Genomic DNA, 21,619 nt, shown 5'->3' with positions numbered 1-21,619 from the left:
TAAACTTGTTCTGAGCAGACTTTTGTTCTTTCGGTTTTTGTTTTCAATGTTAAAGTCGCTCTTTTTTGTGTGTGCTTATGAGGGGCAGTTAGTTGGAGGTATACTCTTTCCTCTTTTGAGCTGCGATCCCAGATGTGGATGAGGGTAACTATGCTACGTTTAGGGAAGCTTTGGGTGGGGGGTTTGTTGGTGTATTTGTGTACTGATCATGTTGTTGTTTTTTGTTTGGGACTGGCTGCCAGACTGAATGTTAAGTTTGTATCTCATTTAAATGCAAAAGGTACAATATGTGAATAATGCTCAGGATTTCATGTCCTTGGTCTCCTGGAACGTACGTGGTTTAGGTCACACAGTTAAACGAGGCAAAGTTTTTTCGCATTTGAAATCATTGAAATCTGACAATATATTTTTACATGAAACTCAGGTTAAGGCCACTCAGCACAAGAAACTCAGGGCTAATTGGGTTTCACAGGTCTATCAGTCACCATTCACATCAAAAGCCCGAGGAGTTGCCATTCTCTTCCGGAAGACTGTGCCTTTTCGATTTCATTCATCTACAACTGACCCAAACGGCAGGTTTATAATTGTAACGTGGCATATCAATTCATTTCCTGTTACATTAGTGAATATATATGGACCGAACACGGATGACCCGACTTTTTTTCCTACGGTGTTTGATCTGATCCCAGACGATGACTCAAGCCACATAGTGATAGGGAGCGATTTTAATTGCTACCTGGACCCATATTTAGATAGGCTGTCTTCTGCCCCCCCTCCTAACATTCTCACTGTACAAACCCTTAACAAGTTGTTGAAGACAAAGAAGGTGGTGGATATTTGGTGACTGCAGCACCCATCTGATCGGGATTACTCTTTTTATTCACATGTACACAGATCATACACACAGATCGACTATTTTCTAGCCGACTCCAGATTAATTTCTAACATTAACCACACTAAATATCACAACATAATTATTTCTGATCATAGTCCTGTTACTCTTAATCTTAGGTTGTGCTCCTCTAGACAAGCCTATAGTTGGCGTTTTAATCCTTATCTCCTTGAAGATCAGGCTTTTAAAACACACATCACTACGCACATATCACAGTTCCTAGAAACCAACGACAATGGGGAGGTGAATGATACAACACCGTGGGAAACACTCAAGGTGTATATCAGAGGGCAAATTATTTCTTATGAAGCAACACTGAAAAGGACTAAGCGAGGCAGATTGGAAGAGATTGAAAAAGAGCTACAAACTGCTGAACAGGTCTACCGAAATTCACTACTCCAATCAGATTACAACACAATTCTTAAGTTGAAGTACGAGTATGACACCCTTCTGGGAGAACAAATAGGCAACTTACTACTGAAGTTTAGACAGAGGAACTGTGAGCTCGGCGACAAGCCACAGAAGTTACTGGCAAGGCAGTTAAAAGGAGAACAAGCAAAAAGAGCCATTTATAAAATAAAATCTGAAGGATATCGATGATCGTTTTAAAGAATGTTACACAGACATGTACACTTCCAAATCCAAAGCCACGCAGGAAGATTTCGATCAGCCTGACTCAATTTCTCACATGGTACTTACTTTACTTCAACTATTGCACAATTTATTTATTTATTTATTTTTTGTAAGTCTATTTATGTAAATTGACAACTGTCTGTCAGCCCCCTCCTGTTTTCTTTGATGTTTGACTGTTTCTCTGTTGTTACATGTTTTGTACAGTTTGGTAAAGTCAAAAACTGTAAATAAAGTATAAAAAAACCAAAACAAAAACGTGTCAATGGTTAGACCGCTACTATTCACATAATTTTCATTGAAAAAAACCTCGTCCTTTATTCGGGTCAATACGGTATTTAATTTGATCTAATTGTATATAACTGTGACACTTTAACTGTTCTGTGCTGATATGAGGCTGGAAATGCATAAAACATGTCATGTTGATGAGAAACTATCTCGTTTCTTTAGACGAAATTTCAACATAAAAACCTGAAACATTGAAACATAAATGTTCATTATTACTTTTGTTTGTCTCGGCTGAACTTTAAAATGTATTTTAGTTTTCATGACTGCACAGTTTGACCCCTGTCTCTCACACTGATAGGAAGGAATCACTTCCTATCAGTCAGTGTGAATGAACACAAGGACTAAAAGCAGCTGGTGACTCTTCAGGTGTACGACAACACACACTACAATACTCACATGTCATATATGCAATAAGAGGGTTATTGGCACAAACACACAACACATGAGAAGAGAGAATGTTTGACGTGAGATAGGATATAACTAATTCAAAACCCCAAACCAAAACAACAAGATCATGTTATATCATGTTGTGAACAGACAGAACAGTTCAACAGATATACTGACACTTCTTGTACATGCTGATGTGAGCGGTGAACAGGTTCTGCTGTCTGTAGTTAACTGAAGGAACCATGAACATGTAGAAGGACTGGATATTCAAGCTGAGAGAACATCAAACAATCAAGGGTAAGAAGAATTTCAGCCAATCCTTTTTAACGTATTAAATTAAAACACAACATGTGAAAGTTTAGACTTTCTCCGTCCCTCTTCCTTGTGTTTCTCAGCGGCCTCCTCTCCACCTGCTGCTGCCGATCACCCTGCACACCTGCAGCTCATCCAAATGATAAACAGTGCAGGAAGAGGCAGAAACCCAGAGGGCTGATCTGAGGCCTGCACCTCAATAATGTTAAGATATGACAAAGTTATAGAAAACACAGAATAAACACACAGAAAATCATATGAACACAGAACATTTATAAATGATTCTGCAGAGTAACCTCACTAAATATTTAAGGTGGTGTCATTTCCTGTGTGGAGGAAATATTTTCTAATATTGTGAACAGGTGGTGAACACAAATCAAACCATTCTTCATTCCAACTGAATATTTGATCTAAATATCATATTTATTCATGTACATATAAAAACATGGAAACATAAATAAAGTGAGACACATAAAAACACAGTCACATGGTGTTGCTATAGTAACCTGAATCATCTCAGAACATTTTGTTCTCAAGTTGAACAGTGGAGTTGATTTTAGTCTTCAGTCTCATTTCTTTCAGTTTCCTGTCTGTGTTTGTTAGGTTGACCTCTCTCAGTTTGCTCGACTGTAACAAACAGGAAAACTCATCAGTAATAACTGACTGTAAATAATGACATCACAGCTCAGCATCTGTGTTTAAACCCTTTATTTGACAGTTGTTTGTGCTGTGAAAATGCTGACAGGAACAGACTAAAGCTCCTGATTTAGTTCCTGAGTCGAGCTCCTGGAGCTCCTCACTTCTTGGACTATTTGATCAAAAAGCTCTTTGAGTTTCTGAACATGAACAAGAATCTGTTTACATGAACGAGTTTGGCCCCTGCTGGAGGTTTAAGTAGAAATGTTGACTTTGTTTAATGTTGAATAAATGAGCAAGTCTCTGCCTTCAACCAAGAGAAAGTTTGGCTTCATCTGCTCAACAAAGTGGTAACCTCAGAGTATAAATGTGATTGGACCAGCCCAGTGTCATGTTAGAGAATGACCCGTTGAGCCTCTGCACCTGCTTTAAGGGCAGGTCGTTAACTACAGGGTTTGTTATTTTTTTATGGAGATTATATCAGTCCTCGTGGTGTAACGGCCTGCTGGGGAAACACCCAGTGAACCAGATGACCAGAACTGTGTTCAGTCTCCACCTCCTCTTAACAAGACAGACAGTGTGGATCACTCCCTCTTTCAACCATTGAACACCTTCTTACTTCGCACTTGCCTTCAGCTCAGCATATTATGTACATGTTCATGTGTGATATGAAACAAGTCCTTATATGGTACAAACAAACAGACAGTTGCATATCTAAGATACAAAGTTCAACTGAGGTCAGTCACACTCTTGGTCTCAGTAGTTTTCCTCTGTGACACACAAACTCAGTTGATTTCTTCCCATTACAGCCTTCATCATGAATTCTGACTTTGAGATGCTCGGCTGAGCAGATTCATCAAACTGTTGTGGCTCCTTGTGAACCTCCACAGTCTCTGTCACAGATCCTGTAAGACAAGCATGTATTCTTTAATAAAGATTAAATGATAGCATCTGATTTTCAAGTCTTTATTAACACACCACTCTGATGCCATAGATGCATTACAATTATAGTCTGACTGTGTTTGCAGCACACATGTTAATGTAACATCATGCTGTGAGTTCAGATGGCTGGCTGCACTCTATGTGCACTGTATTGTTGCAGTTCAAAAGAACAGGTGGCATTTCTTGTGAATGCTGATGGGAGGGGTGAGCATGATTTACTGTTTACCTTTGACCTTCAGAACTTGGCACAGCTCGAACAATGATGACAATAAAACCATATATGAAGTTGTAAACACGAGGAAGCTAAAAACTTAGTAGGGCACTAATAACTAATAAGGAGGGTATAGTCTTTGTCTGACAGCATTCTTTTTTATTTTCCCCATAATTATAAGTTGAAGATTAGAGCCACAAGAAAATCTTATTTTAGTTCTGAGTTTAAAGTAGGTGTGGTTTGTTGTGTGACGTCATCATATAAAGAGCTGTTGTTGCAGGTTTAACTTTACGTCTCCACTTCACCTACAGACCAGCTCTTCTATCCACAAACCAACTATGGCCAGCAAATCTGCCAAAGATGGTAAGTTAATGAAATATGTGTATGTATTCATTATGTAGATTAACGAGTACTATAGTTCATATTTATATTCATATATTTTTCTTTTTTCCCCACATAAACAGTTAAAGAAGGGACAGTGCTTAAATAACAGAAATGAACTGTTCTCAAATCTCCAGCATTAGAGAGGTGTTTCTGTTATTCTGTCTACTGTCACTGATCTTAATTGGATATAAAATGAGTCTGAAACAGCTTCAACAGAAAGTTCATAACCTTCATGAAGGGAGGATTTGTTTCAGGACTGTTGTGTCAGACTGCTTTAGTGTTAGATGGACCTCATAAACTGGAAGCTGAGTGTGATTTTGATGCTTCTGTCTCAAGTTTTGTATCATGAAAGTCTATTTTAATTACATTCACATTTTAAATGGATTGTAATGTTTATATTTCATGTTAAATTAACCTAATTATATCTGAGTAAGATTTGGGTTTTTTTATTCACAGCTGTTAGTTGTTTGGGAGATGCATCGTTGCTTTTATCAACATGTTCTCACTCCCAGCTCGTCAAACATGGCAGCTCGCTCAGAGGCCTTAAGGTCCTGACAAACCAGGAGACCAGTGAGCGTCTGTGGCAGCAGCAGTTTGTGTGATGTGTCACAAACTGTTCTTACTCGTTTGGCGGCTTTTTGACCAACTGAGCTGTCAGTGAGAGAACTCACTCTGATTGGCTGCTCAGCTGAGCAAATCAGTGCACAAGAAGAGAAACAGAAAAAGAGAGGGGAGCTCACTGAGCTCCCTTAGTGAGCTCCCCTCTTTAGTGCAGTTTCTTCTCATGCTCCACCTCTTCACCAGAGACATTTACAACTCTATCTCTATGGTGGCTCTATCAGTGAGAGTGGAAACACTGTTTCATCATACCAACTCATTGGCTGTGTCCCAATTCAGGTTCTGCACACTTCGAGTGCGCATTTGAAGTGCAATTACGTCACTATGCCGCGGTGAAGGGTGTCCCAATTCAAAGTGTTCTCATAATGCACCCTACAAATGCGCACTCCTTTTACCTGTTTTTGGAGGCTGCCCCTCTACTGCCTTTCGTGGTCTCACATATCCCAAGATTCATGGCGCACCCGAAGAGAAGAAATAAATAAATAACCTCAAGTGGCGCAGATCTCCTATTTGAATTATTGAAGTATTGGGTCTATACTTGGGTTTTACTCCTTTGAACATCCAACGCCAGATATGTTAAACTGCAAGGTAAAATACATTAGTAATGCTCAGCTTGATGCTTTTGGAAGTAAAACCTTAAAAGCCTTCACTTTCAAATGTTAGACGAGGGAGGATGAAGGAGGACATGAGGCTGCAGAGAGGATGGAGAGGCTCTTCTCTGCTCCAGAGGACAATCCTTACATTATATCTGTTGTTATTTAGTTAACGTATGGGTTCTTTTTATATTATTTGTTCATAATTGTTCATTTTATATAATTCGTGAAATAAGATATTGTTGTATTGTTGCACGTTGTCTATTCCATTCAGTATTTACAACTTAAGCACAATTTATGACAGTAAACAGCATCAAGTGCTACTTTTCAGGGACAACAAGGGATTGAATGGTTTATTTTATTATCACGGGCTTAACATTTACAACTATTTACAAAATTACAGCATAAATAACTATTTACAGATTATTATTCACTATTAACTGGATGGTGTCAGTGGGACATCATCTGGGTCGGTACTCAGGGTGTTTGGGGGTCCAGTCTCCTCTGTCCACCACATCCTCCATCAACGGGGTCTGCAGTTCTGACTCCATCCACGGCTGTCACTAAGATTGTTTTAAGAAAGAGGCAATTTCATAATATAATTATAGTATTAATACATCATTACAACAAACAAAACTATCTACCAAACATTTTAAATAGGAATAATGCTTTTAAAATTTAAATAAAACCCTAAGTGGCGATCAGCAGTTTATATGTCAGCATTAACGTGATGTATCGGTATGTTAATGACCCCAAACTGTTAGCTAGCTAATAATGCTAGCTAAGGACATGTGCCCTATCAGTACAATTAGCAACCCAGGCTTCAAGACACTGGTCAACACTTTGGATAAGCGGAACATGTTGCCATCACGCAAACATACAAATATTATTATCATTTACTTTTTTACTTGTTACTAATCTATCTGGTTGTTTTTCTAAAAGTTATATTTAAAGTTGAGTTTTGGTGGCCCAATGAATACTTTTGAAATCAGTGTTTATTAATTGTGATTTCAATATCAATCAAAATAATCGTGATTATTATTTTTAGCATAATCGCCCAGCCCTACGTTAGACTAGAGACAGGAACATCTGGTGACGCAACCAGGAAATGCTGTGAAGGGTAGACCGTCCCATTTAACAAAAGTTGACGCGGCCTGCAGGGCGCACCAAAGGATTCTCATTTGGTGAGAGCGCAAAGGGCGGGTCCTTGAAATGTGCAGACCCTGAATTGGGACACAGCAATTGTATGTGCTGTCCTGACTCCTCCAGTTTCTCTTTTTGAATGATAAATATAGATTACTGCCACCTGGTGGTGTGGAGAGTTACTTCCTCTCACACAGATGCAGGAACTACAAGCTAGTTGGCTGCCGGCTGTAGACTTTGTGTAGGTTGAGACAAGAACAGAAGAACAGTCAGTGAAGTTTAGAAAAAGATCATGTTTTCAGGGTTAAAGCTGTTGTAGAAAATTGTATACAACGTGTATGTGTTGAAGCCAAAATTCTGAGAAGAATCGACACATGTTATTTCCCAATATTCTGTTTTCCTCAGACCTCAAAACTGTCACCCATGTTCCCTAATCTTATGAAAACATTAAACATTTGTTCATTATTTCAACCTCCCATCAGGACCGAACATATACAACAATGAGGAGTTCAGGATTGTGCTGGTGGGGAAGACTGGAGCTGGAAAGAGCACCACAGGAAACACCATTCTGGGTATACAGAACTTTGAATCCTATTTCTCCTTGAACTCGTTGACTAAACAATGTGATAAGGCCTTTGGTGAGGTAGATGGACAACCAGTTGCTGTTATCGACACTCCAGGTGTGTTTGACACCTGTGAAGATGAGGAGAAAACCAAACAAGATATTGTTCAGTGCATTTCTTATGCTTCTCCTGGACCTCACATCTTCCTGATCGTCATCAAACTGGGCAAATTCACAGAGGAAGAGAAGAAGACGGTGCAGAAGATTCAGACAATCTTTGGAGAGGAAGCAGACAAATACAGCATGGTTCTCTTCACCCATGGTGACCAGGCTAGAAGAGGAAACCCATTGAGGAGCTCTTAAAGGAAAGTAAAGACCTGCAGGAACTTGTGTCCAGATGTAACGGTCAGTACCACGTCTTCAATAATAAGATGAAGGATCGTTCTCAGGTCAGAGAGCTGCTGAACAAGATCAGAAATATAACAGAGAAGAACAGAGGAAGCCACTACACCACTGAAATGTTCCAGAAGACAGAGAAGAGATTGAAGAGGAGAAACAACGAATCCTGAAAGAGAATGAAGAGCAAAGATGCAAACAGCTGGAGGAGCTGGAAGAAGGAAATAGAGAAGAAGTATGAGGAGGAACTGAAGAAGGCGAAGGATGACACGGAGAAGCAGAATAAGTTAATGGCTGAGTAGTGAAAGAGAAAAACAAGAGGCATGTAGAAAACTACGAGAAGAACAAGAAAAGGAGGCTAGAAGAAAGGCAGAGGGAAGTAATACAGTAAGAGACGTTGTGATCGGAATCATTATAGGGGCAGGGATAGTGGCAGGGGCAGGGGCAGTAATCACATCAGGGGCAGGGGCAATGATAGCATCAGGGGTAGAGGCAGTGATAGCAGTGGGGGCAGGGGCAGGGTCAAGGACAGCGGCAGAGACAGGGACAGGGACATGGATAAAGGCAATAGCGAGTCGTTGCTGTATTTCATAAAAAGCTTCTTGACTTTGTGATGTCAGACTGCAGCAGATAAATTAGCTGCAGCTCCAGTTTTTGGTCTCCTCATTGGGCCTGAATTGTTCTAATAGCATACTGATTGAAATTTGCTGTTGTTTTAGATTTTAATGTGATGTGATGTTATGATTGGAATATTTGTTTCCAAGATGTAGACCTGTCATTTACTAACTCGTTGTAATCCAACAATCCCTGAGCAAAACATCTACTCACATCTTTTCTGTCAAATGACTTTGTGGACAATTTGTTTCTAAAATCCAGCATCTGTTGTGTCTGAACACAACTGAGTCTGATTCTTCATGCTCCATTATTATCTGCAGTGTATAAAATGTCCTGTTTTGTAGATATATTGATAAATGATCACTGTCAGCATCGACATCAGTAACAAACTCAGTCATTTTCTGTGACTGATTCACAATAAATTCACTCTTTGTTTCACCAGTTGAATAGTTTTAATACAAAGCAGCAACAAATCTAGAGAATCATTCTTAATGTGCTGTGAGTCCTTTCTTTAGAGACAATCACTGTAAAATAAACTACACACCGTCCTGCACAAACTTAGACTGGTGTTGGGTTTGAATCCAAAGACAAAGTCATTCTGAACAGTAACAGCTTGGAGGGGTTAGCAAGAAATTAGCTGTGAACATTAAAAAATGGCTGATTCATCTGAAGTTCTCTGTAATTCTTCTGCTTTGTTTATTTGTTTGCTTTGATTTCATTGATGATTTAATGTGTTGGTTTGTTGTGTATGATGTCATTTAGTCACCTGACACCTGCTCAAACAAGAATCATAATTGAAATACATGTTTTGATTTTATGTCTGATGTGTGATTTAACATCTAACAACTTGTGTGATTTAATGTCTCTGGATTCATAATGTTGAATAAATAATGAAACTAACATGTTCACACCTGTTGATGAGATCAATTATTTTGAATAGTGCTACAGATTGTCATGAAAGCATTGATAATAAATAAAGCTGATAATAAATTAGTAATTCTTTTCAGAGGTTGATTTTAGAAATGTAACTTTAGTTGTTAACTAAATTACGTCTTGTGCAGTTTAATGTAACTTGTTGTCAGATTCCAGCTGGAAGCCTTTAAAGAAAACAGATTTTAACACACAAGCTTGTTTAATGGATTTAACTTGATATCATTTTATATAACTGTGACACTTGAACTGTTGGATGCACAAAGCTGAACTCCTGCATGAGCACAGATATTGTACAGTAGCTCCCTCCACTGGCCAGAAGTGACTGTAACATGGAACAGGAATCACAAGGAATAAAATCAGCTGGTGACTCTCCAGTTTTACAACAAAACACAATACAATATCACATGTCATATATGCAATAAGAGGGTTGTTGGCATATAAGAGAGAATGTTTGACGTGAGACAGGAAATAACTAAACTAAAACCCTATGGAGCCAGAACGGTGGCTTTAAAATTTGGCATCGAAAAAAAAAAATTGGCATTGAAAACAAAACCAGTACTGAAAAAAGAAACATTGTCATTGAAACATTTGTATTGAAAACAGTTGTATTGGCATTGAAACAAGTATTACAGTAAACAAGCACTGAAATAAGAAAGTAATTCAAATAATTCAAATCCAAAAATCTTATCATTTTATTTTATTTGGATTTTTTTGTATTTTTCAATGACAATCTTCAGATTTTTTTCTTCATGTCACTTTTTTTTCAGTGACAGATTTTTTTTACAATGTCAGTTTTTTTTCAGTGTCACTGAATTTCAGTTTCAACTTTCTGTCACTGTTTTGGCGTTGAGAGGGAGGGGCCTGAGGGGAGGGGCAAGTAGAGCGTGGTTTGCATATCATTTGAGAAGGTAACGGCAGCAGCCTGCGGGAAGGCGGGGCTGGACGGCCCAGCCATAATACACCATTTAGGGCCCGTGTGCTGGCCGTCTCTGGGCAACACAGAGTCCAACTACCTCGCAGACATTTCTTCAAGCTCTCTCCTGATGTGTCCAAGTCTCTGTGTATCAGGTTCTGTCCCGCAGCTCCCGAGCTCTGGTCTCTACATGCATATGGAGTGTGGTAGTAGTACCGGAGCGCCGAGCACGGAGCGTTAGCCACAGTTAGCATAACAGTAGAACAGCCTGTTGCTCCGAGCCGGGACTGCAGCACTCTGGTCTGCTCCCCGAGCTCTGTGCCACCGCACTGCTACCGGAGACCAGACCTCCCGAGCTCCCCTATAAACTCAGTTCATGTGAATAATATCACTATTCCTACAATGACTCCTTTGAGTCGAAGTGAATAAACTCAACACGTCAGTATGCGGGTAAATTCAGCTGTGATTGTGCTACTGTGGTTCATAGTAAAGTACAACAGACGGCTGTAATCAAGTGACAGACACATATTGTCATAATTGACTGACTTTTCTCCCAGCACTCTCCTTTATTGTCCGGTCTCTGTATGTGTATGCAGCGGTGCGGTGTTACAGAGCTCGGGGAGCAGACGGAGCGCTGCTGTCGGCGAGGCAGCCCCGGCTCGGAGCGTCACAGCTGGGGCTAATGCTTGTTAGCTCCGTACTACTACCACACTCCATACGCATATAGATACCGGAGCTCTGGTCTCTTGTCTCCGGTAGCAGTGCGGTGTTACAGAGCTCGGAGAGCAGACCAGAGCGCTGCTGTTGGCACTGCAGCCCCGGCTCGGAGCGACAGGCTGTTCTACTGTTGTGCTAACTGTGGCTAACGCTCCGTGCTCGGCGCTCCGGTACTACTACCACACTCCATATGCATGTAGAGACCAGAGCTCGGGAGCTCCGGGACAGAACTTGATACACAGAGACTTGGACACATCAGGAGAGAGCTTGAAGAAAAGTCTGCGAGGTAGTTGGACTCTGTGTTGCCCAGAGACGGCCAGCACACGGGCCCTAAATGGTGTATTATGGCTGGACCGTCCAGCCCCGCTTTCCCGCAGGCTGCTGCTGTTACCTTCTCATATGCAAACCACGCTCTACTTGCCCCTCCCCTCAGGCCCCGCCCTCTCGACGCCAAAACAGTGACAGAAAGTTGAAACTGAAAATCAGTGACACTGAAAAAAAAGTGACATTGTAAAAAAAATCTGTCACTGAAAAAAAGTGACATTGTAAAAAAAATCTGTCACTGAAAAAAAAGTGACATGAAGAAAAAATCTGAAGATTGTCATTGAAAAATACAAAAAAATCCAAATAAAATAAAATGATAAGATTTTTGGATTTGAATTATTTGAATTACTTTCTTATTTCAGTGCTTGTTTACTGTAATACTTGTTTCAATGCCAATACAACTGTTTTCAATACAAATGTTTCAATGACAATGTTTCTTTTTTCAGTACTGGTTTTGTTTTCAATGCCAATTTTTTTTTTTCGATGCCAAATTTTAAAGTCACCGTTCTGGCTCCATAGGGTTTTAGTTTAGTTATTTCCTGTCTCACGTCAAACATTCTCTCTTATATGCCAACAACCCTCTTATTGCATATATGACATGTGATATTGTATTGTGTTTTGTTGTAAAACTGGAGAGTCACCAGCTGATTTTATTCCTTGTGATTCCTGTTCCATGTTACAGTCACTTCTGGCCAGTGGAGGGAGCTACTGTACAATATCTGTGCTCATGCAGGAGTTTTTTTTCGATGCCAAATTTTAAAGTCACCGTTCTGGCTCCATAAAACCCCAAACCATGACAACAAGATCATTTGTTATCATGTAGTGAACAGACAGAACAGTTCAACAGATATACTGACACTTCTTGTACATGCTGATGTGAGCGGTGAACAGGTTCTGCTGTCTGTAGTTAACTGAAGGAACCATGAACATGTAGAAGGACTGGATATTCAAGCTGAGAGAACATCAGACAATCAAGGGTACGAAGAATTTCAGCCAATCCGTTTAATGTTTCATTAAAACACAACATGTGAAAGTGTGAAGATTAGACTTTGTCCGTCCTTCTTCCTTGTGTTTCTCAACGGCCTCCTCTCCACCTGCTGCTGCCGATGCACAATAAGCGTTTACATTTTAAAAACTTAAAAAAATATCTACAAAATCAACAGAACATGCTACAGTTTTGAAACTTTCACCAAACTGTAGCTCCAATACTGCTGAAACTTTAGTCCACTTTAACTCATTACAAATTATGAAGTCCATCACTCAGTTTTTTTCAAAACCTGTAAAACTTATAGAACCTATCTCCTCCCACAATTTTTGCTCAGTTGTCACCAAACTTGCTAGAGAGCATCTTCAGACCGTCCTCCTCCACAAAACTTGTTTCTCGGATTTTTGATTTATAAAAAATTAAGCCTACAGTGCATCAAAATGTTTGACTGTAAACGTCAGATTCTTGCTAATTACATTTTCAATCGTCCTGAAAAAAATTGAGAATATTTTGGTTGATGAAGTTTGGCAAATATCAGAATTATATCTCAAAAACTGAATTTTTGAGAACATTTTGAATTCTGCTCTCATGGGAACAACTGGAGTCAATGTAAAAGTGGCATTTTTAAACAAGGAAGAGGGACAGACAAAGTCTAATCTTGACACTTTCACATGTCGTGTTTTAATTCAACAGGATTGGCTGAAATAATTCGTACCCTTGATTGTCTGATGTTTTATCAGCTTGAATATCCGTTCTGTCTGTTCACAACATGATATCGAATTATCTCGTTGTCACGGTTCGGGGTTTTTACTTTAATAATTTCGTATTTTACATTAAACATTCTCTGTCCTCATGTGTTGTGTGTATAACCCTCTTATTGCATATATGACATGTGAGTGTTGCATTGTGTATTGTTGTAAACCTGGAGAGTCACCAGCTGCTTTTATTCCTTGTGTTCATTCACACTGGCCGTGAAGTGATTCCTTCCTGTCAGTGTGAGAGACAGGGGTCAAACTGTGCAGTCATGAAAACTAAAATACATTTTAAAGTTCAGCTGAGACAAAAATAATTCTCAGATAAAGTTTATGTTTCAGTTTTTCAGGTTGAAATTTCCTCTCTCGGTAAAGAAAGGAGATAGTTTCTCATCAACATGTTTCATGTCACTCCAGCTTCATATCAGCTTCTCTGACTGAACTTAAACTTTATTTCTCCACAGAATGAGATGATGAACTTCTTAAAAACTGATGTAGTCATGGTCAGTATGTACAAGAGGACTGATTATAGTTCCTGATCTATTTTGTTATCATATAAACATACATTTATAGTTGTTACATAGATTTAAAGATGATTTTAGATATAATTAACAGCATTTTTTTTTATTTTGTCCTCAGTTCATTTCAGCTGCATCATTCACATGTTACAGTCACTTCTGGCCAGTGGAGGGAGCTACTGTACAATATCTGAGCTCATGCAGGAGTTCAGCTTTGTGCATCCATGAGAACAGTTAATGTGTCACAGTTATATGAAATTAGATCAAATTAAATAAATTAAAGAAGCTGGTGTGTAAGAATCTTTTAAGGCTTCCACCTGGAATCTGACAACAAGTTAAACTGCACAGTTACATTTTTAAAATAAAACTCTGAAAAGAATTACTCATTTATTATCAGCTTTATTTATTATCAATGCTTTCATGACAATCTGTAGCACTATTCAACATTAACAGATCTCATCAACAGGTGTGTTGAACATGTTAGTTTCATTATTTATTCAACATTATGAATCCAGAGACATTAAATCACACATCGGACATAAAATCAAAACACATATTTCAGTTATGATTCTTGTTTGAGCAGGTGTCAGGTGATTAAATGACATCATACACAACAAACCAACACATTAAATCATCAATGAAATCAAAACTAAGGAGAATAATTACAGAGATCTTCCAAGTTGCCAATAAGCTGTTATTCAATGTTCATGGCTAATTTCTTGCTAACCCCTCCAAGCTGTTACTGTTCAGAATGACTTTGTCTTATCATGTGTACTTTGTACTGGTGAAACAAAGAGTGAATTGATTGTGAATCAGTCACAGAAAATGACTCAGTTTGTTACTGATGTCAGTGCTGACAGTGATCATTTATCAATATATCTATAAAACAGACATTTGGGGCAACACTTTTATACACTGCAGATAATAATGGAGCATGAAGGATCAGCCTCAGTTGTGTTCAGACACAACAGCAGCTGGATTTTAGAAACAAATTGTCCACAAAGTCATTTGACAGAAAAGATGTGAGTAGATGCTTTGCTCAGGGATTGTTGGATTACAACAAGTTTGTTAATGACAGGTCTACATCTTGGAAACAAATATTCCAATCATAACATTAAGTAAGGGATAATGCCCTTCGAGCTGTCCATAAACAGTAGTTAATGGACGACGCGGAGGCCTAAGACGCGGAGGCCTAAGAACCGTCCTCCGCTGCGCGTCGGACGGTTGCCTCCGCGAAGTCCATTAACTCCTGTTTATGGACAGCTCGAAGGGCATTATCCCGCTTATACCATGGTCATTTGCCAAAGAAAAGAAATTCGGACCATTAATTTACATTTTCATGCGTTTTACAATCAAAATATAAAGTTTTTCACAAGCCATAACTACGTTTCCCTGGTAACGCCTGAGGGTTTGACTAATACCTGGAACAATCATTACTCTCCCGTAAGGTTCTTATGCAACGGAGACGTTGTTCACTCCTCCAGTAAATAGGACGGACCATAGATACGACTTGGCAACGGGAGATATTCTAGTCCGCTCAGCCATGAGCCAGAAAGCTAACGCTATGCTAGCAACTATCAAAGTCAATAACATTGCGCACGGATGACAAACAGTAAATATAATTTGACAGTATGCTAGCTTACAAGACTAGCTAGCTAACAAGTCATGTCATTGTCCCCAAATCAATATCAAGATTTTCACGAACAAATGACCAGCCGTGTGTAACGTTACTGTGGCCGCAGCCTGAAGCAGAGAGCTGAACAGTGAACGGGATGTGAGATTATTCGCATATCAGTAAATTTAGAGGGGAAGTGAACTTTCTGCAGCTTGTGTGTTACAGTCGCCACCCTGTGGTGTTCAGAGGATAAGACACTGAAGGACTGACGGACTGCACTCAGTGCTGGAAATATAATATTCAGATTTGATACGCCAGCTAGCGCATTAATTTTACAGCGGTAAACAGTCAGTTTGACTGGAACTACTTAGTAGGTGTCCGTATATCAGGGGTTAATGGACACCCTGCAGCCAATCAGAATCGAGTATTCCCCCAGACCATGGTATAAATCACATTAACATCTAAAACAACAGCAATTTTCATTCAGTATGCTATTAGTACAATTCAGGCCCAATGAGGAGACCAAAAACTGGAGCTGCAGCTAATTTATCTGCTGCAGTCTGACATCACAAAGTCACAAAGCTTTTTATGAAATACTGCAAAGACTCACTACTACAACAGCTGTAGGAATTAACCATGCCAGCAACCCTACTGTTATGGCTATTGCAGCATTTATCTCTGCCTTACGTCTAGCTTCCTTGTCATGCTTGTTTTGTAGTTTTCTACATTTCTCCTCTGATTCTCTTTCAGCAGCTTGTCTCAGTTGTTTCTCTTCCACCATGTCAGCCTTCATCGCCTTCAATTTTTCCTCATACTTCTTCTCTATTTCCTTCTTCAGCTCGTCCAGCTCTCTGAGCCTTTGCTCTTCATTCTCTTTCAGGATTTTTTGTTTCTCATCTTCAATTATCTTCTCTGCCTCCTGGAACTTTTCCGTGGTGTAGTGACTTCCTCCGTTCTTCTCTGTTATCTTTCTGATCTTGTTCAGCAGCTCTCTGACCTGAGAACGATCCTTCAGCTTATTATTGAAGACGTGGTACTGACCGTTACATCTGGACACAAGTTCCTGCAGGTCTTTATCTTCCTTTAAGAACTCCTCAATGGGTTCCTCTTCGAGCAGGTCACCATGGGTGAAGAGAACCATGCTGTGTTTGTCTGCTTCTCTTCCAAAGGTTTCCTGAATCATCTGGACCGTCTTCTTCTCTTCCTCTGTGAATCTGCCCAGTCTGATGACGATCAGGAAGATGTGAGGTCCAGGAGAAGCATAAGACATGCACTGGGCAATATCTTGTCTGATTTTCTCTTCAGTCTCAGAGGTGTCAAACAGAGATGGCGTGTCGATAACAGCAACCTGTTGGTCATGAAAGACATCATTGACTTTATCACAGCATTTGGTCAAAGAATCAAAGGAACTCTTTGATTCAAACTTCTTTTCTCCCAGAATAGTGTTTCCTGTGGAGCTCTTCCCAACTTGAGCCTTCCCCAGCAGCACAATCCTGATCTCCTCATTGTTGTATACGGTCGCTCCTGATGGGGAAAAAAGGAGAAATATTTAGTTGCAGGTTTTCATAAGATTGTGCATCTTTGCAGTTGAGCAATGAGCAATTTGACATGTTGCAGTGGAGCTTGATGGCGGTTCGCAAGATGGTTTTGAAGATTTGTCTGCTTGGTTTAGTTTCTTACCACCAATTGTTGAACATCTGGGCAGATGTTGGATCTTGGTTACCTCTAAATAATCTCACTTTACTAATGAATTCAAGAAAAATGACTTAAAGTCAGTTAAAAGAAATGTTGCACCAGGAACAAAACTCTCCAAATGAGCTGTAAGTGATGTTTAATTAACTAACGTGAATGATATCCATATTGAATGGCAATAATGAATAATTGTAAAGTTATAATAGACTTGTGCTTAAACATGCAGATGGAAATCAGACAGACAAAATGCTGAAGATTGTGAGAAAAGTTCTATTTTTCCATTTAAGCTCTGCTCCATTCAGAACTGTTGAGATTCATTCATAACCTGGAATAAATATGAATATATAATTAGATACATGCTACAATCATGTATTTTTGTATTTTTCACTAGTTCTTGTTCTTATTTATTTTTACTTTTGTTTTCAGCTGTGCTTAGTTTCAGTTAATTTTCAGAGTTAGTTTGCAGGTTTTGAGTTTAGTTATTTATTGTTCAGAAAATGTTCAGTTTTAGTTTAGTTTGCAGGAGGCTGTGGCTCAGGGGTGGAGCCGGCGTCTTCTTATCAGAAGGTTCGATTCTCCTGATCTGCATGTCAAAGTGTCTTTGGGCAAGATACTGAACCCCAAACTGCTCCTGATGTGCTGGTTGGCACCTTGCATGGCGGCTGCCGCCATCAGTGTGTGAATGTACATATGAATTACTGTAAGTCGCTTTGGACAAACGTGTCTGATAAATGTTTTCAATTGTTTAAATATTCTTTTACTATCATAATATGGAGGATCTTTGTCAGGGGCAATATTTAATGAGTTCACCATAAATAGGTCTTACAATACACACACAAAAATGGTGAAGGCAACTCAACTCAAACACAGTTCAGAGTCAGAATTTTAATTTCTTGATCAACTAGACATTCATTGATTGTGGATTGAAGAGCGATCGATTGTTAAGCACAATTCATAAGATAGATATTGTTTTGTTTTAATACAGTTAACAGCACACTCTCCAGCTGTCACAGTTGTTGATTAGCAGAGCAGCCATCTTGGATTTTAAGGTGAGTGTTGGTGAGGTGCCACAGGAGGCGAGCGGCACGGTCACTGTCGAGAGGAGACCTGGCTGACGGGAGGAGCTCTGCCGGGTCGCCACAGAGGTCGCTTCGCTGCCGCAGAAGGACACGGAGGTTTATCGCTGCGAGCATTGTGTTTTCACAGACTAACCTCGCATCATAACGAGGCCGCGACCTCGTATTAGCTCGGAGCTATGTCTGCAAGTCCAGATTTACATGACGCTGATAATGACGCCATTGTGTGTAAGTGACGTTTACTGTTTTCTCCTTCCTTGTTTAATTTTACTGTGACTTACGTTTTTTTATTCATACCACTCTCATTTAATTGTTTTCCAGCTGCCTGTCAGACATTACGAGACAGTACGCAGGAGCTTCAGATCTTCCATTGCAGGCGGAGGCTGAAGAGTTCAGCTCGAATCGACTGAGAACAAAGAGGGTGAGACTTTTTAGATTAAATCTGTTTTTGGTCAATGTGTTTTTTTTTTCAGGTGCATTAATAGATATGATGTGTCCATACGCAGTGCATCGCGCAGTACTGATCTGTCTTTATTGATTGTTTTCACAGCTGCTTGAAGCGAGACAGAGTGCTAGCTGAGGATGAGGTGGACCTTTGGAAGTGCGCCGCTATAGACCTGATGTCTGATGAGGAAGATGGCGGGGTGTCTGGATGGAGCCAGGAGATCACCGAGCTTTGTGCCGCGCTGCAGTCGAGATTAGAGGCGATTCTGACGTACAGAGCGACGCACCACAGACGTCTGCAAAATGGATCATATTCAGACAGATGGCCGGCAGTTACCTAACGTTACATCTCTGAGGAGGCAGTCAGACACTTCACGGTGCTGCAGGATTTTGGGCTTCTCGTGAGCTTCTCATTTGTTGTGTGGGCAGATTATGTTTTCATACATAGTTGTGGTGTGTTTGTGTTTGTGCTAGTAAAGCTCTTTCTTTGAATAAACAGCACCTTCTTGGCAAATTTTCCTTTCCCTGAATAAGCAATAAATACATTCATGTCCTTGATGATATTATAAATAAGTAAATAAATAGATAAATAAATTAAAAAAGTATATATATATATATATATATATATATACCCATATAAGAGCAAGGAACCTGTGTGTGTGTATATTTATATTTATCTGCGTGTGTGTATACTTTTTATACCCATATAAAAGCAATGAATCTGTGTGTGTGTGTGTGTGTGTGTGTGTGCGTGCCTCAAATATCTCTGCAGATCAGGATCAGACTGACCTGAGATTTTCAACATGGCTGCTGCCTGGTTTAAATTAAGGGTGTGCAACGTCGGCTTTGTTTGGACTACAATGATACTGTTAATGAATTATTTCATAAATGCTTTATGAATTTCGCTAGCATTGTCAACCATAGCCATGTGCTCACCAGAGCCAATCACTGCAGAGCCCATCCCCACGACACACCTTAAGAAACAAGCCAATTTATACCTGCAGAGGCGCAAGCTGGACCGGGTTCAGTCCTGTCCTGTGCATCTAAACTGACTGTTGTGGATTAATGAGACTAAACGAGTCCGGACCGAGTCTGTTTGGGTCTGGGGAGATCCGTATACGGGAGGACTAAAAACTGGAATTAGAATCTGTGGATGTTAGTGTGTAGCTAGCTGCTAGCCCGCCCCCACGCCCCACCTCCTGAGTCGACGGACGCACCGACGCGTTCAAAACTGGACTTACGATAAACAATGTCCGCCACACTTTTTTGCGAAAATTGCTGTTGTGTTTGCTTTGTGTCTGGTGCAGGAAGAAACGATAAAAATGGGATTTTGTAACTAAAGTGTCTGCAAGCAGGAAGTGTTTGCAAGCAAGAAAACACGTTCCTATTGGTGGAAAAAGGCACCACACCAACCAATCACAAAATTATATGGCAAACCATGTGATTTGGTTTCTGAGGAACAGAAGGAAGTTGTGGGAGGGACGATGGTGATAGAGACAGCAATAGATAGCAAGTTTTGAGAGTTGAGAGATTTGTGACATTTAGCGTGTTCGGAGTTTATAGTTAGTGTGTTGTGTAGTGTGTGGTGTAGTGTGTTTAGTGGGTAGTGGAGTCTTTTTTTAGTTTTGCTAGTCAAAAAATTGAGGAGACAGCTGAATGTGGAGCAGGCAGGGAGGAGCTGAGGCAATGCCTGCATTTAAATGTAAATAGTTACATATTACTTTGTAAATTTCAAACACTTATGCACAAATTTAGCATACAACAATTTATATTTGCATTATAATTCATACAAATTCATTTAACATATTTGTGGTTTTCATAGTAAAAAACTTGTGGATATTCCAGTTGAAATTGTTGACTTAGAATTCAGGAATTCTAACTTCCAAGTCGCCCCCCTTTGTGACCCAATTGTTGAAATACCATGAAACATTACTGTTGCAATGACTTTTATGTTGGGCCCTTTTTTGATCTATATTGAGCCAGAACTATATCTCACAGAACCAGTTTGGATTTATCTGGTGCTAATATGGTGTTTAAATGTCTCCATGTCTCTGTGTGTTCTTCACAGTCAAACGTTGAATCAGTTCTCGTGTAGATGCTGATCCTAACTACAAACTAACTTGAGTAGTCTGTCTAGTTAGTCTGTTTTAAGACTATATAATGTGCCATTTGTATAACATATAAACATGTCTAAAGTGCCCTCCTCTGTGGCGAGAATGCGCTGTATGTGCCTTTTTTTTCTTTTCGCCCCTGCCCTTCAAAAAGTCTGTGCACGCCACTGTTGACATGGGTGAATTTTAGGAAATTAAAAAATGTAGACTTACCATCTCTCACAAATCTGCTGGCCATGGCTGTGTTCTGTAGAGAAGAGCTGGTCTGCTGCTGAGCTGAAGAAAGTAAAGTCTGTCTGCACCAACAGCTCTTTATATAGGACAACAGGACTTGTTGCAACACTTTCACCTTCACCCTGCTCACCCCCCCATGAGCATTCACAAGAAATCCCCCCAGTAACTTTAAATGAGCAGAGATACAGTGCACATAAAGAGCCCTCTCATAATAACATCTTTGTTCTCAATCTGTGACACGTGTTAACCATTAATCGTCACCTTGCACAGTTATAAGCAGCTGTGAACTAACTCTTATTATTACAGGATCACATCCAACAAGAAAATCAAGAAAAGGGACAGTGGAGATTCATCAGGAGTCACATCTTCAGTCTTGATTTAATTGATTGATTCATTTTTCAGTACTAACGCCTTCATCAGTTTATCTGCTTAAGACAGCCTCCTCCGTTATCTTGTAAGATAACCTGATGAAGGTCTAAATACCGAAACGTTGTCATAATCTTAATTCCAGTGAAGTGGACAGTGTGCGGGAGCCTTTTTCTTCTCCTACCCACCTGTCGATCTTAATGTGAGCAGAAGCTGCACTCTATAAAATTATGAAGTCTGTGAAACAATTGTGACATAAACCAAACAAATCTACCCTGCAAACTAGTAGTTATTGTAAAGTGATGTGAGGTAATCTTAGAAGGTGTATAA

The 21,619-nt window shown here is 39.8% G+C and overlaps 2 protein-coding genes across 2 annotated transcripts; one reads left to right on the top strand and one right to left on the bottom strand.

Annotated features, from left to right (window-relative positions):
* Window positions 1–4,573: 4,573 nt before the first annotated feature.
* Window positions 4,574–8,470, top strand: LOC115573212 (GTPase IMAP family member 9-like). The gene is given in 3 exon segments (XM_030403904.1): window positions 4,574–4,661; window positions 7,519–7,931; window positions 7,934–8,470. Coding segments are annotated over 3 exon segments (672 nt in total). The 5' UTR covers window positions 4,574–4,636; the 3' UTR covers window positions 8,168–8,470.
* A 7,153-nt stretch (window positions 8,471–15,623) lies between these two features.
* On the bottom strand, window positions 15,624–21,000 carry LOC115573203 (GTPase IMAP family member 9-like). Its single transcript, XM_030403895.1, has 2 exons — window positions 20,903–21,000; window positions 15,624–16,890 (listed from the first exon to the last, which is right to left on the bottom strand). Exons 1-2 carry the CDS (start codon window positions 20,925–20,927, stop codon window positions 15,953–15,955), a joined length of 963 nt encoding a protein of 320 aa, XP_030259755.1. The 5' UTR covers window positions 20,928–21,000; the 3' UTR covers window positions 15,624–15,952.
* Between the last annotated feature and the right edge of the window lie 619 nt (window positions 21,001–21,619).

Source organism: Sparus aurata, chromosome 21 (assembly GCF_900880675.1).
Source record: "Sparus aurata chromosome 21, fSpaAur1.1, whole genome shotgun sequence".
NCBI classification, from domain to species: domain Eukaryota; kingdom Metazoa; phylum Chordata; class Actinopteri; order Spariformes; family Sparidae; genus Sparus; species Sparus aurata.
Note: the sequence above shows the minus strand (reverse complement) of the source record. Positions and strands in the feature narration are given on the sequence as shown.